Genomic DNA, 23,364 nt, shown 5'->3' with positions numbered 1-23,364 from the left:
GGCACCTGCAGGGTCAGTCACGTGACCTCCTGCACCTAGCCTGGCACAACAGTCAACCCATGGCACCTGCAGGGTCTGTCACGTGACCTCCTCCTGCACCTAGCCTGGCACAGCAGTCAACCCATGGCACCTGCAGGGTCAGTCACGTGACCTCCTGCACCTAGCCTGGCACAGCAGTCAACGCATGGCACCTGCAGGGTCAGTCACGTGACCTCCTGCACCTAGCTTGGCACAGCAGTCAACCCATGGCAACTGCTGTGTCTGTCCCGTGACCCCCACAGAGACCCATAGACACCCACACAGATCCATAGACACCCACAGAGACCCATAGACACCCACAGAGACCCATAGACACCCACAGAAACCCATAGACACCCACAGAAACCCATAGACACCCACAGAGACCCATAGACACCCACAGAAACCCATAGACACCCACAGAGACCCATAGACACCCTCAAAGACCCATAGACACCCACAGAGACCCATAGACACCCACAGAGACCCATAGACACTCACAGAGACCCATAGACACCCACAGAGACCCATAGACACTCACAGAGACCCATAGACACCCACAGAGACCCATAGACACCCACAGAGACCCATAGACACTCACAGAGACCCATAGACACCCACAGAGACCCATAGACACCCACAGAGACCCATAGACACTCACAGAGACCCATAGACACCCACAGAGACCCATAGACACCCACAGAGACCCATAGACACCCACAGAGACCCATAGACACCCACAGAGACCCATAGACACTCACAGAGACCCATAGACACCCACAGAGACCCATAGACACCCACAGAGACCCATAGACACCCACAGAGACCCATAGACACTCACAGAGACCCATAGACACCCACAGAGACCCATAGACACCCACAGAGACCCATATACACTCACAGAGACCCATAGACACCCACAGAGACCCATAGACACCCACAGAGACCCATAGACACCCACAGAGACCCATAGACACCCACAGAAACCCATAGACACCCACAGAGACCCATAGACACCCTCAAAGACCCATAGACACCCACAGAGACCCATAGACACCCACAGAGACCCATACTAAAACTAAACTACGTGGATATTTAAGTGCAGAAGCCGCATACTGCACTCTAGAGCTACACAGGATATCTGGTCAACATTTGTAAATAATATTTAAAAATACTTTTAACAATATAAATATCCACTATTCCTTCAAGTAAATAAGCACATTTGTACATATATTATGTTTGTAACTCGTAATAATCCGGTTAAAATCTACACATTAACAATATAAACATCCACTATTCCTTCAAGTAAATAAACACACACTTTCATATATATACAATGTTTGTAACTCGCAATAATCCGGTTAAAATCTACACGTTCTAATTAGCGGGACTACCTTTTCCCTCACACTCTTCGCGCACTCGCACACGCTGGCGGCGGTGAAGCGTGCGGGCGCGTCACTATAAATAGTCCCGGCCTCCTCTCACCACCGCCAATGTCACAAGTCGCCGCCGCCTTCGCTGCGTCCTCTCACTCTCAACGCGACGCAATCCGATCGCATCCGGCCCGATAATCGATACCGATCGATCTGCTGCTCATCGGCTATAATCGAAGAGGAGACGAAGACGACGACGATGATGATGATGGCGATGGCGACCGCTGGTGGCTTGTTGAGGCGCGGAGCCGTTCGGGCGGCCTCGGCTCGGGCGCTTTGCGCGCAGCCGCCAGCGCCGGCAAAGGCCTCGCCAGCCGCACGTAAGACGCAACAATTGTCAATAACACTATAACACTATTGTTAATAATAACATAACTATTGTCTATAACACTATTGTTAATAATAACATTATAACTATTGTCTATAACACTATTGTTAATAATAACATTATAACTATTGTCAATAACACTATAACACTATTGTTAATAATAACATTAAAACTATTGTCAATAACAATATAACACTATTGTTAACAATAATAGCATAACTATTGTCAATAACACTATAACACTATTGTTAATAATAACATAACTATTGTCAATAACACTATAACACTATTGTTAATAATAATAACATAACTATTGTCAATAACACAATAACACTTGTTAATAATAACATTATAACTATTGTCAATAACACAATAACACTTGTTAATAATAACATTATAACTATTGTCAATAACATTATAACACTATTGTTAATAATAACAACTATTGCCTATAACACTATTGTTAATAATAACATTATAACTATTGTCAATAACAATATAACACTATTGTTAATAATAATAACTTTATAACTATTGTCAATAACAATATAACACTATTGTTAATAATAACATTATAACTCTTGTCTATAACACTTGTTAACACTAACATAACTTGTTAATAGCATTACATTATAACACTATAACACTATTGTTAATAATAACATTAAACTATTGTCAATAACATTATAACACTATTGTTAATAATAATAACATAACTATTGTCAATAACAATATAACACTATTGTTAATAATAATAACATAACTATTGTCAATAACAATATAACACTATTGTTAATAATAACATAACTATTGTCAATAACACTATAACACTATTGTTAATAATAACATTAAACTATTGTCAATAATACTATAACACTTGTTAACACTAACATTATAACTTGTTAATAGCATTACATTATAACACAATAACACTATTGTTAATAATATTAAACTATTGTCAATAACACTATAACACTTGTTAATACTAACATTATAACTTGTTAATAGCATTACATTATAACACAATAACACTATTGTTAATAATTACATTAAACTATTGTCAATAACACCATAATACTATTGTTAATAATAACATTAAACTATTGTTAATAATAACATTACTTTTTAATAATAACATTATAACTTTTGATTTAAAGCTTTCGTGACTGCAGTAATTCATATTCTTAGTTTTTTCGGTAAAGTCACGTTGAAGAGAAACAACAAAATAACAAAATATATTTTGATTTAAAGCTTTCGTGACTGCAGTAATTCATATTCTTAGTTTTTTCGGTAAAGTCACGTTGAAGAGAAACAACAAAATAACAAAATATATGAAACAACAAAAATTCTCACGACGTTTCGACCATAACTCAAACGGTCATCATCAGGTGTGTAGGTTTGCATAATAACATAACAAACCGACACACCTGATGATGACCGTTTGAGTTATGGTCGAAACGTCGTGAGAATTTTTGTTGTTTCATATATTTTGTTATTTTGTTGTTTCTCTTCAACGTGACTTTACCGAAAAAACTAAGAATATAAACAAAATATATATAAAACAATAAAAAATTCTCACGACGTTTCGACCATAACTCAAACGGTCGAAACGTCGTGAGAATTTTTTATTGTTTTATATATATTTTGTTATTTTGTTGTTTCTCTTCAACGTGACTTTACCGAAAAAACTAAGAATATAACATTATAACTTGTTAATAACGCAATCACAATAACATTAAACTATTGTTAATAATAACATTAAACTATTGTCAATAATAAAATAACATTAAACTATTGTTAATAACATAACTTGTTAATAACATAACTTGTAACACAATAACACTTACTATTGTTAATAATAACATTATAACTTGTTAATAACATAACACAATAACACTTGTCAATAACACAATCACACAATGACATTAAACTATTGTTAATAATAACATTATAACTTGTTAATAACACAATCACACAATAACATTAAACTATTGTTAAAAATAACATAACTATTGTTAATAACATAACATTATAACACAACATTAAACTATTGTAAATAATAACATAACTTGTTCATAATATAACAACTATTAATAATAACACAACTAGTGTTAATAACATAACATATCTATTGTTAATAACAACATAACTATTGTTAATAATAACATGATAATAACATTAAACTATTGTTAAAATCATGATAACTATTGTTAATACCATTATAACACTAACATTATTATTGTTAATAATGACACTTGTTAATAACATAACTATTGTTAATAATAACATAACTATTAATAATATCATAACACTATCACTATTGTTAATAACATAACACTATAACACTTACTATTGTTAATAACATTACTATTGTTAATAACATAACACTAACACTATTGTTAATAACATAACACTATTGTTAATAACATGACACTTACTATTGGTAATAACATAACTATCGTCAACACAACTATTGTTATAATAAAACTGACTATTATAACGTAACTATTGTTATAATAACACAATCACTACACAAGTAATAACACTCAATATTGTTATTGTTATAACTTAGCGTGACTTATTATAACTTAGTAGTAGTGTAACTTATTAGTGTAACTTCGTAGTGTGTGTAACTTATTAGTGCAACTTCCTGGTGAGTGTAACTTATTAGTGTAACTTCGTAGTGAGTGTAACTTATTAGTGTAACTTCGTAGTGTGTGTAACTTATTAGTGCAACTTCGTAGTGAGTGTAACTTATTAGTGTAACTTCGTAGTGAGTGTAACTTATTAGTGTAACTTCGTAGTGTGTGCAACTTATTAGTGTAACTTCGTAGTGTGTGTAACTTATTAGTGTAACTTCGTAGTGAGTGTAACGTATTAGTGCAACTTCGTAGTGAGTGTAACTTATTAGTGTAACTTCGTAGTGAGTGTAACTTATTAATGTAACTTCGTAGTGAGTGTAACTTATTAATGTAACTTCGTAGTGAGTGTAACTTATTAGTGTAACTTCGTAGTGTGTGCAACTTATTAGTGTAACTTCGTAGTGTGTGTAACGTATTAGTGTAACTTTGTAGTGTGTGTAACTTATTAGTGTAACTTCGTAGTGTGTGTAACTTATTAGTGTAACTTCGTAGTGTGTGTAACTTATTAGTGTAACTTCGTAGTGTGTGTAACTTATTAGTGTAACTTCGTAGTGTAACTTATTAGTGTAACTTCGTAGTGTGTGTAACTTATTAGTGTAACTTTGTAGTGAGTGTAACTTATTAGTGTAACTTTGTAGTGAGTGTAACTTATTAGTGTAACTTTGTAGTGAGTGTAATTTATTAGTGTAACTTCGTAGTGTGTGTAACTTATTAGTGTAACTTCGTAGTGTGTGTAACTTAGTGTAACTTCGTAGTGAGTGTAACTTATTAGTGTAACTTCGTAGTGTGTGTAACTTATTAGTGTAACTTCGTAGTGTAACTTATTAGTGTAACTTCGTAGTGTGTGTAACTTATTAGTGTAACTTTGTAGTGAGTGTAACTTATTAGTGTAACTTCGTAGTGAGTGTAACTTATTAGTGTAACTTCGTAGTGTGTGTAATTTATTAGTGTAACTTCGTAGTGTGTGTAGCTTACTAGTGTAACTTTGTAGTGAGTGTAACTTATTAGTGTAACTTCGTAGTGAGTGTAACTTATTAGTGTAACTTCGTAGTGAGTGTAACTTAGTGTAACTGACACTGATTGTTACATTGTAGATTATACATGACACACAACATGATGAACTATACTGCACTATATTACACTGTACACTACACCCTACGTTATGTGTTATACCTTACACTCTTTGTGCTATAACATTGTATAAACGTTACGTATATAACTTATTGCAACTTGGTGTAACTTAGTGTAACTGCTACTGATGTGACTTGCGTTGTGTCGTGGAGCTGGTTGGACAGGTTGCTTGCTACATTGTAAATTATACATGATACACTACATACACTACATTATATACTACACTTTAGATTGTACATGATACACTGCAGGAAGTGCAAAGGGCGATCTGGAGTCTGAGATCAGGTGAAGCCCCGCGGGGCAGAGATGGTCTCCCAAGTGACCTGCTGAGGGAGGGTGGCGTTTGTATGCAGACTTCCCTAAATGACATAATAGTAGTCTGGACCACTGGACAGGTTCTGCAGGATTGGAAGGATGCCCTGGTGGTCCCCCTCTTTTAAGAAGGGAGACTGCACAGACTGTAACAACTACAGGGGCATCTCACTCCTCAGTTTGGTTGGCTGAGGTGCCATCTGTTGAGGAAGTACTGAAGGCGATCCAAAATCTGAGACCAGGAAAGGCAGCGGGCAGATGATCTCTTAAGGGAAATGCTGAGGGACGGTGGCGTTTGTGCACAGACTGCCCTACATGACATCATCACGACATCACAACAGTCTGTACCACTGGACTGGTGCCGCAGGATTGGAAGGATACCATGGTGGTCCCCCTCTTTTAAGAAGAGGGGACCGCACAGACTGTAACAACTATAGGGGCATTTCATCCCTCAGTGTAGCCGGGAAAGGTCCTGCCTAGGATTATATTTAGCATCGCCTTGCCAGGCAGCACGCTGAGGAGAGGCTTGCGGAGACCCAATGTGGTTTCAGGCCAGTGCGGTCCTGCACAGATGCCGCTCTCTCTGCCTGTTTGCGACAGCAGAGGTGTAGGGAATTCCAACAAGACCTACATCTCTGCTTTATTGACCTGGTCAAGGCCTATGCTACCATCAGTAGGCCTGGGCTCTGGGTTGTTCTCCGTGCTTTCGGAGTCCCTGACCCGCTGCTCACGATCATTAAGGACCTTCATGATGGTGAGCGGGCCCGGGTAAAACTACGTGGCCGGGAGTCGGAGCAATTCCCTGTTAATCTTGGAGTGCGACAGGGATGCCCTCTGGCTCCCACATTATTTAACATCTATTTCGAGCACGTAGTTCGTCAAGCCTTCAATAGCTGTACTGGAGGAATTTCCATCTGGTACAGATATAATGGGAGGCTGATCGATGCCCGGGTGTGGTCAAGGTATGGCTCCCGATTGGTCAACCACGTTATGTATGCCAATGAGCTGGTGATTGCTGCTCACTTAGAGGAAGAGTTGGAGGCGCTGCTGCTGAGAGTGGAGCGTGCCACCAAGAGGTGGGGCCTTACCATCAGCCCCACCAAAACTAAGCACCTGCCTGAGTATTTTGTACCATCAGACACTCCCCCCCCACAACTCCTAATTTGTGATGGGGCAGTTGTGGAGAGAGTGGAGAATTTCCCCATACCTGGGCAGTGTGCTCATGACCAGCTCTGGTTTTCATTGGCTGCGTAGCACTGTGGAAGCTACCTGGTCGATTGCTCCACACGAAGCTTCGGGTCTTCTCAGCCACGGTCATGCCTTCCCTCTTTGCTTTTGAAACGTGGACCCCCGTAATGGAGCATCTATGCCGGTTAGAAACATTCAGGCTGGCCTGCCTACGATCCATCCTGGATTCATACAGGCTGGATTGTGTGAGGAGCTCACATATCTTTGAAAGATCTGGACACAGTCCCATTAGTGAGCTCCTCCGGCAGGCAAGGCTGTGTTGGCTGGGTCTTGTAGACCGTATGCCCAAGCAGCTCATGTTTGGCTGAATAGGGGGCTAAATGGGCACAGCATGCGCTGGAGAAGAGATGGAGTGATGCGGTACGGGAGAATGTGGAGCTGAGTGGACTTGCCGATGACAAGTACCAGCGGTCTCAAGATCGGCCTCTATGGAGGAAGTCCATGAAGGACGCTACTGGGCAGTGCCAGGCTAGATGCACCTTGAGGCCACTGGGCAGTTGGAGGCAGTCGCCCTCCAACAACAACGCAGGGCAGAGGAGCGACGCTCACAAGAACGAGCGGAGCGCCGGGTGGCTAAAACGCAGCGAGTTGGCACAGTAGGGGGTTACAGCTGGTGGTGCATCTACCGGTCATCTCAGTCAGTCAACCCATGGCAACTGCAGGGTCTGTGTGTAGGTGCTGCGGTGGCGAGATGTTGACCACCCCGCATGGTATACAGGAGGCCGTGGGCTCAATGTTAACTACCTCACCTGGTGTACAGGAGGTCGTGGGTTCGATGTTGAGATGTTAACAATCTTGTCTGGTATACAGGAGGTCGTGGGTTCGATGCTGATGCCTGCTGTATATATTGAAGTCTGCGTCTCTGACCCTGTGGTGGTGGTCACTGCGTGGATTTTTCCGCGGCTCCGTTTTTTTTTAATCGACGTCACCGCGCATTTAGAGTATTTGGCTGTTATACATTTCCATTTCATAAGCCACTTGATTGAGCTGCTATAATTAGTGATGGCCAGGTCGCTTCTGATTAAAGAGCTAAACAACAGCTCAGTGGGTGCCTTACACCTGGTGACATTAACTTAGTTTCGTTTTAGTATTGGTGTCTGTGGGGGTCTGTGGATCTCTGGGTTTTAGGTGGGTGTCTATGGGTCTGTGTGGGTCTATATGGATCTCTGTGGGTCTATGAGTCTTTATGTATCTCCATGCGTTTAGAGTGTCTGCTGCTATAAATGTCCACGTGATGATGACGATGATATCGGCCACTTGGCTGAGCTGCTGTCATTTGTGATGGCCAGATCACTTCTGACAAGAAGCGCTTCGCGGCAAAGTCGACTCTTGCTTTTAGTTTGTAACTTGTTCTGCCGCCCCCCCCCTCGTCCCCGGCGTAGCCAAGGCACAGTTCCGTGTCCCCGGCTATCGGCCCACGCCCATGGACAGGAGGCTGCTGCTGTGGTCGGGGAGGTTCAAGAAGGAGGATGATATCCCGGAGACGGTCACGTGAGTGGTGACTTCACCGCGACCACTGTAATCATTATCATCGTCATTGCTATCGTCACTGTCATCATCAACACGATCCTCATCACTGTTGTAATGACTGATGACAAGGATATATGGGCCACTTTTATTAGTTACACCTTAAGGAACCCTATGGATTACACAATAAGGCACCCTACATGGGTAGTGTTGAGTCAATGTGTAACGACTCCCACAACAAGTTATGAGAAGAGCCACTTTCATTAAAGACCTCCACAATACGGAACCCTCTTAGACTTCTACGATGAGGCACCCTATGCTTGGTGACTGTCACCTGGCTTGTCTCTACCCCCCCCTCCCTTCTATCCCCTCTGCAGCGCCCCTTTCTCTATTCTTCTCACCCATAGTTTGTTTTTTTACCTCTATCCAATCCCCTGTCCGTTCCCTTTAATGGATCCTTCCTTTCTGTTCTAACCCCTGGTCTTCCTATCCCTCTTAGAGGTCAGCCACCCGATCAATCAACCGTGGAGGCCCCTTTCCTCCAATCGGAGATGGTTGTTTTTTAAAGATGCTTAGACTGCCATTTGGCTTTTGGGTCCTTATTTCGGTCATTAAACTTTCATCGCTATCATTGTCATCACTATTATTATTGCTATCATTCACTCCTATCATCATCATTGTCACCAATATCATCATCATCATAGGGGCTTTTTCTCTTTGTGGTTGTGTGCTCAGCGTGGAGATGATTGAGGCTGCCCGGAACAAGCTGCGAATCCGCGCTTGCTACGTCATGATCGGGATCACCCTTGTGGGCTGCCTCCTGATGGTGATCTCTGGCAAGAAGGTAACCAGATACCATCACACAACCACCACCACACAACCACCACTACTACCACCACCATCCCAGTCGCAGGCTGTGTCGTCATGGTGGTCTCTGGCAAGAGGGTAACCAGATACCGCCGCCGCCGCCGCCACCACCACCACCACATGCCCATCAATAACCCAACCACCTTTGCACTCCATGGTTCCGGTAAAGTCTACGCGGCAGTATGGGACATTTGTGTGTGGCGTGAGACATTTGTGTTTGTGTGTGTGGTGTGGTGTGGGAATGCAGGCGGCTAAGAGAAACGAGTCTCTGAGTGGCTGGAACCTGGATAAAAAGGCTCAGCTCAAGGATGAGGCACAGAAGGAAAGCGCGGAGGCCATGAAGGCGGCATGAGGAGGAGGAGGAGGAGGAGCGTATGGGGGGGCGCACGCAGACATGGAGAGAGATGAGCCGGAGATGACCCCGAGACTCACTCAGAGACGTGCTGGGATACTCACTCGGAGACTCCACAAAGACTCGCACAGAGACCCAGATTCACTCGGGGACTCGCTCAGACTTGGAGACCCACGGGTTCGAACAGAAACCGGTCTCCGAATGAATCTAATCCCAAGATCTCAGCAGTGCAGACTGGTGTCTTGGACACGGCCATTATGACCCCACAGTGGCTAGGAGATGTTAACTACATCGCCTGGTACGCAGGAGCTCTCGCGGGGTTCCATCCCGGACCCCAACTGATGGCCTCGCTGCTCTACATTTGGAGTTTGCATGGCTCTCTCTCGCCCCCCTCTGTGGCACGTGGACTTGCCACACCAAGCAGTGGAGCGAGCCTGCCGTCTGTCTCTCTCCGTGTCAGCCTTTCCTTCTAAGCCGTGGGGGTAGCTTGGAGGTGAGCTTTTGCCTCATCCAGCCACAACAGTCAGCCCCGGCTATGACCCCTGGCCCCGACCCCCTTGCCTTGTAACCCCAACCCCGTAACATGGACCCCCAACTCTGAGCCCTGACTCTCTCAAACCCTGACCTCTAACCCCGAGCCATGACCTCTAGCCAAGCACTCTGCAAGGGAGGGGCTGTGCGCGTTATTTGGTCGTTGTCACTGCTGCTGCTGCAGCATTGTAATCTTTTGGGATTCTAAAGGATAATTATTATATAATGTTACTATAACGTTATTATTATTATTAAACAGAATTGTTTCCTTGCCACCCCATCTGTGTCTCTCATTTACAAACCCCGGCAGTCTCCTGCCAGCCACCTTTCCCACCCCAGTTTAACGCGTCGGCTTTCGCAAACCAATAACATCCATTAGCGGTTTTTTGGGTTAGATGGCGTAAATATGTCGTTAAAACCCGCCACCACACAACACAGCCAACTAGTAAGGGCTGTGACGTAAACAGAACGTGGCAATCCGTCACTAGTACAGCACATCGGTGTGTTGGAGCCAAGCCACAACATTTGCGATCCGAGTACGACGTTTCGACCAGTAATTACAACACCTTCCACCCCGCGTCACACCGCTCTGTCTTCGTGGTCTTCCACTCCACGTAACACCAGTGGATAGCGTAGTGGGTAGTATAGTGTTGAGTGTATAATGCAGAGTTTTCTCGTGGGTAGTGTAGTTTATATCAATGTATAGTGTAGTGTATAGTGTAATATGTTGAGTGTATTGGAGTGTACAGGGACATCCCCCCCCCACCCCCCCCCGGGGTTAAGGAAAGATCCGGAACCAGAATTTTCTGCATTCCCCCCCTTCCCGAAAAATCAAGATAGAATCCCTTCGCCACGAACAGTCGGTGCCTCCCCTACCACCTGACGACTCGGTTTTCATTTTGTCTCGGTACTGCGTCTGTTTAATCGTTGAACATGACGCTCTGCCTAGGCCTGCCCGTGAGGCTAGGCCTAGGCTCGTCCGCTAGGCAAGGCCTAGGCTCGTCCGTTGGGCTAGGCCTAGGCTCGTCCTTTGGGCAAGGCCTAGGCTCGTCCATTAGGCTAGGCCTAGGCTCGTCCATTAGGCAAGGCCTAGGCTCCTCCGTTGGGCAAGGCCTAGGCTCGTCCGCTAGGCAAGGCCTAGGCTTGTCCATTGGGCAAGGCCTAGGCTCGTCCGTTAGGCTAGGCCTGGTGCTCGTCCGTTAGGCAAGGCCTAGGCTCGTCCATTAGGCTAGGCCTAGGCTCGTCCGTTAGGCAAGGCCTAGGCTCCTCCGTTGGGCAAGGCCTAGTGCTCGTCCGTTAGGCAAGGCCTAGGTTGGGTGCCAGTGCGGTGTGAATGTGGTCTCAGTGCGGGGTGAATGTGGTCTCAGTGCGGTGCGAATGTGGTCTCGGTGCGGTGCCAGTGCGGTGTGAATGTGGTGCCAGTGCGGTGTGAATGTGGTGTCGGTGCGGTGTCAGTGCGGTGTGAATGTGGTGTCGGTGCGGTGTCAGTGCGGTGTGAATGTGGTGTCGGTGCGGTGTCAGTGCGGTGTGAATGTGGTGTCGGTGCGGTGTCAGTGCGGTGTGAATGTGGTGTCGGTGCGGTGTCAGTGCGAGTGCCACTGAGGTGGGCTCCATGTGAGCGGGGGCTCCACGCGTGCCACACGGATGGATTCGCGAGGGAAGCGACGCTCGTAGAGGCTCAGCAGCTCCTGCAGGGCCCTCTCCTCCAGCTACACACAGATACACATGCAGACACACACATCGAGACAGACACATACATACACACGCAGACACACTGACACACAGACACAGGACACATCGACAGAACAAAGACAGAGGTCCCCCATGTAGCCTTAACAGACTGTCGGGGCAAGTGCTGTTAGCGAGCACCACCCCGTGTCTCTCCCCCCCCCATGTCCCACCTCCCCATCCCGTGTCCCACCCCCGTGTCCCACCTCCCCATCCCGTGTCCCACCCCCGTGTCCCACCCCCGTGTCCCACCTGTATGAGCTCCAGGGGTTTGTCCCGGGTGGAGATCAACGCTCGCTCGGCCCTCAACTCCTCCTCCTGGATGGAGACCAGGGAGTGGACGCGAGGGTGGGGGGCGACGTGGGGGGCGACACGGCCGCTGTCACGGCTGCTGTCTCCCCCACCCCATGCGGGGGCGGCCGTGGTGGTGGTGGTGGTGGGAAGAGGAGGAGGAGGAGGTGGTGCTGGTGGTGGTGGTGGAGGAGCGGCGGCCTCGTTGTCCGACTGCTCCTGTCTCATGACGTCTCGCAGCGACGGGACGCTGTCCGGAGACACGGGGACAGACCTGGGGGGTATGGGGGGGGGTGGGGGAGACACACGGAGAAGAGGTGCAGGGAGTGGGTGTGAGACCAGGGGTGGATGAGTGTGTGTGTGTGATGCATCCATGGAGGGATGCAGGCAAAGCCGATGGGTCAGACGCCTTCTATGACCTCCTGTCACAGGTGCTGGCTAAAGTGACCCCTCGGGGTAGAGTCATCTTGTTGGGTGACTTCAATGCCCGGAGTCGGTCATGATGCTGGCACCTGGTCTGGAGTGATTTGAGGGCATGGGCCAGATCAGCTCAATAACAACGACAGGAGGCTGCTAGATTTTTGTGCAGCCCATGGGCTTGTAATTACCAACATGCTGTTCCGGCATTGGCGCATCCACACCACATCATGGATGCATGCCGGGTCCAAGCAAGAACATCTGCTGGACTACATAGTGACGGAACAGCGGATCTGGGCCCATGTCCTTGACACCAGGACCTACCGTGGAGCTGATCTGCCCACTGACCATCGACTTGTCATCAGTAAGATGCGCCTGCCATTCTTCCACTCCGGTGGTGGGTGTACACCCAGGACCCCATTCCAACCTAAGGTGGCCTGGTCTCAGCTAGCTGATGAAAGTTGCAAGCAAGAATTTCATCATCGCTTGCTGCTGGGGTTGGCACTCCTGATGTAGAGGGTAAATGGGCGAGGTTTAGGACTGGCTCATGCAGCTGCAATGGCTGCTTTGGGTACATGGTCCAGACCTCCCCAGAGACCCTGGCTGACAGAGGAGGTGTTCAGGATGGTAGAGAAAAAGCGACAGGCCCACTGTCATCGGCTACAGAATCCCACGTCAGAGAATGAGGAGGCTTACCGCAGCCTTCGCTCGGAGGTTCGGAGAGCCGTGAGGCGCTGCAAGGATGGGTGGTGGTCGCGGGTTGCTGAGAAGATTGAGTCTGCCTAAGTGGCCCGTGATCACAAATCTCTATTTAACTCCATCAAAAAAGTAACCTGCAGCACCACACCTATTACATCATTAGGGGAAAAAACAGTGATCCAATCTCCGACCCCCAGGAACAGGTTTGCAGGTTTGCTGAGCATTTCTGTGAGGTCCTGGGGGAGGGGAAATCCCTCAGCCAGGTATACATCGTGGGACAAAGTGAGGATGACCCTGCTGAGGCTGCGGTGCCTCAAATATTGGAGGAAGTCACCCCCTGTGAGTGGCTGGCTGAGGTGCCATCTGTTGAGGAAGTACTGAAGGCGATCCGGAGACCAGGAAAGGCACCGGGCAGAGATGATCTCCCAAGCAAAATGCTGAGGGGGGGTGGCGTTTGTGCACAGACTGCCCAACATGACATCATAACAACAGTCTGGGCCACTGGACGGGTTCCGCAGGATTGGAAGGGTGCCCTGGTGGTCCCCCTCTATAAGAAGGGGGACCGCACAGACTAACAACTACAGGGGCATCTCACTCCTCAGTGTGCCGGGAAAGGTCTTGACCCTCTGCTCACGATCATTAACGACCATGATGGTGAGCGGGCCCAGGTAAAACTACGTGGCCGGGAATCAGAGCCATTCCCTGTTCACCTTGAGGTGCGACAGGGATGTTCTCTGGCTCCCACATTATGTAACATCTATTTTGACCACGTAGTTTGTGAAGCCTTCAATAGCTGTTCCGGAGGAATTTCCATTTGGTACAGATACAATGTGAGGCTGATCGATTCCCGGGTGTGGTAAAGGGTTATGTATGCCGATGATCCAGTAATTGCTGTTCACTCAGAGGAGGAGTTGGAGACGCTGCTGCTGAGACTGGAACTTGCCACCAAGAGATGGGGCCTTACCATCAGCCCCACCGAAACTAAGCACCTGCCTGGGTATTTTGTACCATCAGACACTCCACCCCCACAACTCCCAATTGGTGATAGGGCAGTTGTGGAGATAGTGGAGAGTTTCCCATACCTTGGCAGTGTGCTCATGACCGGCTCCGGTATAACAGCAGAGGTCTCACTCCAAATCAGTCGAGCGGCATTATCTTTTCATCGGTTGCGTAACACTGTGTGGAAGCTACCTGGCCTATCACTCCGCACGAAGCTTCGGGTCTCCTCGGCCATGGTCATTCCCTCCCTTCTCTACGCTTGCGAAACGTGGACCCCCCTAATGGAACATCTTCGCCAGTTAGAAACATTCAGGCTGGCCTGCCTACGATCAATCCTGGGTTTAACCAGGCTGGATTGTGTGAGGAGCTCACAAATCCTTGAAATGTCTGGACAAAGTCCCATCGGTGAGCTCCTCCGGCAGCCAAGGCTGCGTTGGTTGGGTCACGTAGCCCGTATGCCCAGCCACCGCATGCCGAAACAGCTTTTGTTCAGCCAGATCGAGGGGGCTAAACGGGCGCGGCACGGGCTAGAGACGAGATGGAGTGACGTGGTACAGGAGGACGTGGAGCTGTGTGGACTTGCCGATGACCGGTACCAGCGGTGTCAAGATCGGCCTCTGTGGAGGAGGAGGCTTGTGAAGGACGCTGCTGCTGGGCAGTTGGAGGCAGTCGCTCACAACAACGAGCGGAGCGCCGGGTGGCTAAAGCACAGCAAGTTGGCACAGTAGGAGGCACAGGTGGTGCATCAGCCACTCATCTCAGTCGACCTGTGGCACCTGGATCTGCCCCGTGACCTCCTGCCAGCGGGTGTTCGACACTTCACGTGGCCTGGCACAAGCGTCGTGGTGACGTCACCGCCACTTAGTGGCGAATGGCGGTTGTTGTTGATGATGTTGCTTTCCATGATGATGGCAGTGATGATGATGACGTTGTCCATGATGATGGTGATGATGGCGGTGATGGTGATGATGGCGGTGATGGTGATGATGGCGGTGATGGTGATGATGGCGGTGATGGTGCTGCCGGTACCATCCTCGGAATGCTCGTGGCTCTGTGTCCCCCTTGTCCGACCCCTCCTTGTCCACGGAGTCTCGTGGAGACAAAGCTGCCATCTTGCGCTGCTTCTGAGACAGCTTCCCCACACGGACAGGCCTGGGGAGACGCGGGGGGGTGAGACACGGGGGGGGTGTGAGACACGGGGGGGTGAGACACATGGGGGGGGTGACACACGGGGGGGGGGTGACACACGGGGGGGGGGGTGACACACGGGGGGGGGGTGACACACGGGGTGACGCGTGAGTGGTGGAGGGTGGAGGGGTCTCCCTCCGTGCTGCTCACCGCGTGCTGCGTGGAGCTCCCTGGCGTCTGCTCTGAGCGCCGCTCTCCACACGCAGGACGTGACGCAGCTCCAGCACCGGCACCCTGGACACAACAACAACAACAATCAACCAACAAGAACATCACCACTGTCACCACCACTACCATCACCACTGTCACCACCACTACCATCACCACTGTCACCACCACTACCATCACCGTCACCACAAACCACCACTACCATCACCACTATCACCACCACTGTCACCACCACTATCACCACCACTATCACCACCACTACCATTACCACTGTCACCACCACTACCATCACCGTCACCACAAACCACCACTACCGTCACCACCACCGTCACCACCACCACTGTCACCACCACTGTCACCACCACTACCATCACCACTGTCACCACCACTACCATCACCGTCACCACAAACCACCACTACCGTCACCACCACCGTCACCACCACTACCATCACCACCACCGCCATTCACCACCACCGCCATCACCATGCTGTGTGTACCGTGGCTCCGTGTCGCTCTCTGTTGCCCCCCACACCGAGGTGGTGGTGGTGGCGACGGTGGCAGCACCACCCTTGGAGCCGTCCGGCCCCATCTCCTCCTCTGCCTCCTCCTCCTCCTCCCCCACCACCACCCCCCCTCCTCCTCCTCCTCCTCCGCCTCCTCCTGCCAGCGAGGAGGAGCCAGGCCGGGGTTTGCCGGGGCCGCTGCCGGCGGTGGTGGCCGACGATCGGCAAGGCCCGGCGGCTGCCCCGGTGGGGGTGGTGGCTGTGACGATACGGAGAGCAGCGGGGGCATCGGTGGCATGAGAGGCATTGATCGTAGCAGCGGGGGCATTGATCGTAGCAGCGGGGGCACTGATCGTAGCAGCGGGGGCATTGATCGTAGCAGCGGGGGCACTGATCGTAGCAGCGGGGGCATTGATAGCAGTGCTGGTGCTGCTGCTGTTGTTGTGGCTGTTGTTGTTGTTGTGGCTGTTGTTGTTGTGGCTGTTGTTGTTGTTGTGGCTGTTGTTGTTGTCGGGGTCCCCCGGAGTGCCCCCCCCTCCACCCCCTCCCCCACTGCGGAGTCGGCGGCGAGGAGCTCGACTCCGCACCCTGGCCACGGCCTCCCTGCAGCCAGACACAGACAAATATCCCCGTGTAGCCTGCCACAGAATGTTGGGGCAAGTGCTGTTAGCAACGAGTGGCAGCAGCAGCAGTGCCTCTGAAGGCTACCGGCACTGTGGCACACACAGAGGGGGTGGGTGGACAAAACCACCACGCCCGGCCGCCTTTGTCTCCCCAGTGCTAGCGATGTTTACTACGCTACACCGCTACACCAGCTACTCATTTGAGGCTGAGTCGACCTAGGGGAGGCCCAGGACCAGTTCAGATCACAGTGGTCTACAATATTTTAGACGTCGTCTGCTTCAGGGATGAAATGTGCTTGTTTATTACGGATTTTGATGTGCCGAATTCAAGTATGACAATGAAAACAACGGATTGGCTCCTGTTCCTAAGATAATTAAGGTTTTACGTCTTCGTACATTGTGCAGACAGTATAGTTTTACTCATATGGTTGCTTTCCATGATAACATGTCACCTGTCCCGTTCCTGTAACACTTAAACAATCATCAAAAGGGTGATATAGATATAAAATGTATTATGAAACAAAAGGCAAAACACCATGATGTATATATAAGGACATAGTCTCGTCCTGATTCAGTGTCTACTCGGCGCTTCTTGGCTCGTCTCTTGCGTTCATTAAATGGAGCATCTCGTAACACTGTCCAGCCATAGCCTGCAAGCATCCATGGGCTCCATCTGCCCCGAGAGCGATTCTCCATCGTCGCAATGTCCTGGTGACATCGCTCCTCATGCTCGCCATGCTCGCCACGCTCCGTGGCTCGGTGGGGAAAGATCTCGATCAGAGTGCAAAAAATTCATCTTTAGTGACATGCTGCAACCAAGGCTTTTGTTTGGCTTCAGGAGGTTTTCCACCGACTCCCTGAAGTTGCCTGCCTCTTGTTGTTTCCGAGAAAATCTGTTGCCACTCACTGGAAGGCGTTCAAATGCATCGTCACGAAGAAGTTCACGAATCTGAGGACCAGCAACGACTCCCTCCTTTATCTCAGCTTCACTTAAACTTGGACATTTTCCACGGAGGTACTTGAAAGCTGCTTGTGTTTTGTCCATGGCTTTGACAAAGTACTTCATCAGACACAGCTTGATGTGCAAGGGTGGTAACAAAATCTTCCTCGATTCAACAAGTGGTGGATGCTGAACACGTTTCCTCCCAGGCTCCAACGACTGTCTGAGTGGCCAATCTATCTTGATGTAGTGGGAATCTCTCGCGCGACTTTCCAATTCGCAGAGAAAGCAGCGGTACTTTGTGTATCCAGTCTGCAGATCAAGCAAGAGATCAACAACCTTCAAATCGCCACAAAACTGCCACTGATGTTGGTCATAGTCGATGCGCCTCAAAAGTTGTTTCATGCTGTCACAGGTTTCCTTCATATGGACTGCATGACCAACTTTTATTGATGGCACAACATTGCCATTATGCAGCAAAACAACTTCAAGAATCATCTTTGATGAATCAATGAACAGTCTCCACTCATCTGGATCATGAACGATGTTGAGGGTTGCCATCGCACCATCGACGTTTGTCGCAGGCCACAAGATCACCTTCCATGAAGAAGAATAGGGACAAGATCCTTTTGACGGTCACGGAACATGGAAACCCTCACATCACCGGCCAGGAGATTCCACTGCTGCAGTCTGGAGCCCAACAGCCCTGCCTCCTTACTCTTGGATAGTTCCAAATCCTTGACGAAGTCTTTCAGTTTACCTTGTGGTGGTATGAGGTGGTTCTCACAGGAGGAGGATGGGTGAGAATCTGGGTCATGTGACCTTGATGGTTCAGGACCAGAAGTGTCATCGTCTTCCTCGTCTGACGCAAGCGAGAATGATCCTGGTGCATCAGGAACCGGCAGTCCATCTCCGTGGGGTACTGGGCGTTTAGCCGATTGAATGTTTGGATAATGCACAGTCCACTTTGACCTCTTCTTTGACACACCTTTCCCAACTCGAGGCGCCAAGCAGAAGTAACAATTGCTGATGTGATCTGTTGGCTCTCTCCAAATCATCGGCGCTACAAAAGGCATAGATTTCATTTTCCTGTACTCTTTGGATCTTTCGGTAAAGTGACGGAGGTAGAAAAATAATAGATCACGACGTTTCTATCGCAACACACAGCAATCATCATCATGAGGTGGGACAACCACAGCAAGAAGAAACTGCTGAGGTAGGCGTTCAACCATTGGCCAAGAATCGCTGCACAAGTGTTGCAGCATATGTGTGGGGCACACTTGCAGCCAAAATAAAGGTGATAGGCTTTCTTAACCGTAGTGGTTATACTGCACTTGTGCGATGCAAAAAGTCACTTCACAAACAGCAGAAGTTTCGATTTAAAGCTTTCGTGACTGCAGGGATTCATATTATTGGTTCTTTCGGTAAAGTCACGTAGAAGGGAAATAATAAAATAAAAATATTACATTTGCATTTGTCATCAATATGATAAATTATTCTGTTGATATGTAAACACCTTTGTTTAGGCTCTCTCCTCCTCCCACCCAGCTTAAACGACGCTGCCAAGCTTAGCAGTGTTCATTAAGACGCCGTCTTACCGACAGCTCTGTTTCTTCACCTGAGGACGGCTGCTTGCGTTGTGGCCGGCTGCTTGCGTTGTGGCCGAAACGTCGTGAGAATTTAATATTATATTTTATTATTTCCTGTCTACGTGACCTTACCGAAAGAACCAAGAATAGCAGAAGTTACCCCCGCTTTGTTCACACAAGTACGAGGCATCTCTGCTCACTTTGCCCAAGCATAAATGTGTCCCTTTGCAAAATCAAACACTGACAACTAAGAGAGCACGACACTGTATGATTTATAGAGCTGATATAGGGCAATTAGTTCAGCAGAGGGATGTAAGCCTCGCTTTGATTGCATCATCCATGGCTTCTAGGAAGAGCATGACGCAATTAATATAATGTGTGATGCAATATCAGGTTCAGATTGCATCATTCATTGTTTTGCTTAAAAAGCAAGTGCTGTCCAAACCCTGTCGTAGATTTATTCAAAGCACCAGCCAAAGATGTATTTTAGTCATTTCTGGTTTAAATTGAGATCCCTTCCTTTTATGACTCACTTATCCTCTGCCATTCCTAAGTCAAAGCTCGTATATAGAGACGCAGTAGCGTCTCTTGAACACTGGAAACAATCAACAATTTTGAGCATAATTTTCATTCTCAGTGACACAGAATTAGTAAAGTTGGACCACGTTTATTTCAGAAGCTCTTAGGCTGTAGGCCAGCGGAATCGCTGTCACCGGCGATGGCCGTGAGCGGGGATCGAACTCCGGTCGCTGGGTTCGTAGCGCTAACCGCTACACCACCACTCCCCACAGACACACACAGACACAGATAGAGAGACACACACAGGCACAAAGACAAAGATCCCCCACGTAGCCTGTAACAGACTGTTGGGGCAAGTGTTGTTAGCGAGCAGCAGCAGCACCTGTGAAAGCTGCTATTCCTGCTGTTGATGATGATGACGATGCTACTCCTGCTGTTGATGATGATATTGCTGATGCTGCTGCTGCTGATGATGTTGTTAATGCTTCTGATGATGACGGTGACGATGATGACGACGTTGCTGATGCTGACGACGAAGCTGATGACTGATGATGACGACGACGACGACGATGATGACGTCCGGTCACCTGTCTGCGCTCATCTCCGCTCCTCCAACGTCGTCATCGTCGTCATCATCGTCGCTGTCCCAACACTCCCCCCGATCCTCGCGAGCGACGAGGTGGAGCAGCGAGAGGAGCGAGGGGTCCACCTCCTCCACCTCCTCCACCCGCGTCACGGCGCAGCTGTGGCGGCGACGGCGACGGTGGCGCATTGCTGGCACCTGCACAGTAGTAGTAGCACAAATCAGTAGTAGTAGTAGTACATCAGTAGTAGTAGCACATCAGTAGTAGTATCACACATCAGTAGTAGTAGTACATCAGTAGTAGTAGTACACATCAGTAGTAGCAGCACACATCAGTAGTAGCAGCACATCAGTATTAGTAGTAGTAGTACACATCAGTAGTAGTAGTAGTAGTACACATCAGTAGTAGTAGTAGTAGTACACATCAGTAGTAGTAGTACACATCAGTAGTAGCAGCACACATCAGTTGTAGTAGTACACATCAGTAGTAGTAGCACACATCAGTAGTAGTAGTACACATCAGTAGTAGTAGTAGTAGTACACATCAGTAGTAGTAGTAGTACACATCAGTAGTAGTAGTAGTACACATCAGTAGTAGTACACATCAGTAGTAGTACACATCAGTAGTAGTAGTACACATCAGTAGTAGTAGTAGTACACATCAGTAGTAGTAGTACACATCAGTAGTAGCAGCACACATCAGTTGTAGTAGTACACATCAGTTGTAGTAGTACACATCAGTAGTAGTAGTACACATCAGTAGTAGTAGCACACATCAGTAGTAGTAGTACACATCAGTAGTAGTAGTAGTACATCAGTAGTAGTAGTAGTACACATCAGTAGTAGTAGTACACATCAGTAGTAGTACATCAGTAGTAGTAGTACACATCAGTAGTAGTAGTACACAGTAGTAGTAGTACACATCAGTAGTAGTAGTACACATCAGTAGTAGTAGCACACATCAGTAGTAGTAGTACACATCAGTAGTAGTAGCACACATCAGTAGTAGTACACATCAGTAGTAGTAGTAGTAGCAGCACACATCAGTAGTAGTAGCACACATCAGTAGTAGTACATCAGTAGTAGCACATCAGTAGTAGTAGCACATGAGTAGTAGTAGCACATCAGTAGTAGTAGCACATCAGTAGTAGTAGCACATCAGTAGTAGTAGTACACATCAGTAGTAGTAGTAGCACACATCAGTAGTAGTACATCAGTAGTAGCACATCAGTAGTAGTAGTAGCACATGAGTAGTAGTACACATCAGTAGTAGTACACATCAGTAGTAGTACACATCAGTAGTAGTAGCACACATCAGTAGTAGCACATCAGTAGTAGTAATACATCAGTAGTAGTAGCACATCAGTAGTAGTAGCACATCAGTAGTAGTACACATCAGTAGTAGTACACATCAGTAGTAGTAGCACATCAGTAGTAGTAGTAGCACATCAGTAGTAGTAGTAGCACATCAGTAGTAGTAGCACACATCAGTAGTAGTAGCACACATCAGTAGTAGTACATCAGTAGTAGCACATCAGTAGTAGCACATCAGTAGTAGTAGCACATCAGTAGTAGTAGCATACATCAGTAGCATACAGCAGTAGTAGTAGCACATCAGCAGTAGTAGCACATTAGTAGTACAGTAGTAGTAGTACACAGCATTAGCACATCAGTAGCATACATCAGTAGTAGTAGCACATCAGTAGCATACAGCAGTAGTAGTATATAGTAGCACACGTAGTAGTGCCGTAGTAGTAGTATACAGTAGCAGAACACAGTAGTATACAGTAGCATACAGCAGTATTATACAGTAGTAATGTATAGTAGTATACAGTAGTAGTCTACAGTAGTATACAGTAGTAGTGTACAGTAGCACGCATTGGTGTACAGTAGCGTACAGTAGCATACAGTGGTATACAGTGGCAGTGTATGGTAGTATACAGTAGTAGTGTGCAGTAGCAGTGTACAGTAGTCGTGTGCAGTAGTGTACAGTAGTATACAGTAGTAGTATGTAGTAGTATACCATAGTAGTGTACAGCAGTATACAGTAGTAGTGTACAGTAGTTGTGTGCAGTAGTATACAGTAGTAGTGTGCAGGGGATGGTGTTCTTTGGGTCATAGGCAGCATTCCTCCTCCAAACACAGCGAGTTGAGTTGATGCCAAAGAGCTCCATTTTGGTCTCATCTGACCACAACACTTTCACCCAGTTGTCCTCCGAATCATTCAGATGTTCGCTGGCAAACTTCAGACGGGAATGTATATGTGCTTTCTTGAGCAGGAGGACCTTGCGGGCACTGCAGGATTTCAGTCCTTCACGGCATAGTGTGTTACCAATTGTTTTCTTGGTGACTATGGTCCCAGCTGCCTTGAGATCATTGACAAGATCCTCCTGTGTAGTTCTGGGCTGATCCCTCACCGTTCTCATGATCATTGCAACTGCACGAGGTGAGATCTTGCATGGAGCCCCAGGCCGAGGGAGATTGACAGTTCTTTTGTGTTTCTTCCATTTGCGAATAATCGCACCAACTGTTGTCACCTTCTCACCAAGCTGCTTGGCAATGGTCTTGTAGCCCATTCCAGCCTTGTGTAGGTCTACAATCTTGTCCCTGACATCCTTGGAGAGCTCTTTGGTCTTGGCCATGGTGGAGAGTTTGGAATCTGATTGATTGATTGCATCTGTGGACAGGTGTCTTTTATACAGGTAACGAGCTGAGATTAGGAGCACACTCTTAAAGTGAGTGCTCCTAATTGAGAGGGGGTCAAATACTTATTTCCCTCATTAAAAT

The 23,364-nt window shown here is 47.5% G+C and overlaps 2 protein-coding genes across 2 annotated transcripts in view; one reads left to right on the top strand and one right to left on the bottom strand.

Annotated features, from left to right (window-relative positions):
- Positions 1–1,488: 1,488 nt before the first annotated feature.
- On the top strand, positions 1,489–10,604 carry LOC116958163 (protein FAM162B). Its single transcript, XM_032980662.2, has 4 exons — positions 1,489–1,771; positions 8,495–8,603; positions 9,315–9,423; positions 9,694–10,604. The coding sequence occupies exons 1-4, from the start codon at positions 1,651–1,653 to the stop codon at positions 9,796–9,798; spliced, it is 444 nt and encodes a 147-aa protein (XP_032836553.2). The 5' UTR covers positions 1,489–1,650; the 3' UTR covers positions 9,799–10,604.
- LOC116958162 (uncharacterized) overlaps positions 8,716–23,364 on the bottom strand; it is a 67,675-nt gene continuing 53,026 nt past the window's right edge. The window contains exons 17-22 of the mRNA XM_032980661.2: positions 20,582–20,775; positions 16,318–16,926; positions 15,802–15,885; positions 15,493–15,615; positions 12,310–12,622; positions 8,716–12,038 (exon numbers count right to left, since the gene is read on the bottom strand). Of these exons, the coding sequence (XP_032836552.2) occupies positions 11,913–12,038; positions 12,310–12,622; positions 15,493–15,615; positions 15,802–15,885; positions 16,318–16,926; positions 20,582–20,775 (1,449 nt within the window). The 3' untranslated portion in view covers positions 8,716–11,912. The remainder of the gene's footprint in view (positions 12,039–12,309; positions 12,623–15,492; positions 15,616–15,801; positions 15,886–16,317; positions 16,927–20,581; positions 20,776–23,364) is intronic.

Source organism: Petromyzon marinus, chromosome 73 (genome assembly GCF_048934315.1).
Source record: "Petromyzon marinus isolate PM22_M1 ecotype Great Lakes invasive population chromosome 73, UKy_Petmar_22M1.pri1.0, whole genome shotgun sequence".
Taxonomy (NCBI): Eukaryota; Metazoa; Chordata; class Hyperoartia; order Petromyzontiformes; family Petromyzontidae; genus Petromyzon; species Petromyzon marinus.
The sequence above is the reverse complement of the archived record's forward strand: the minus strand, read 5'-3'. Positions and strand labels throughout refer to the sequence as shown.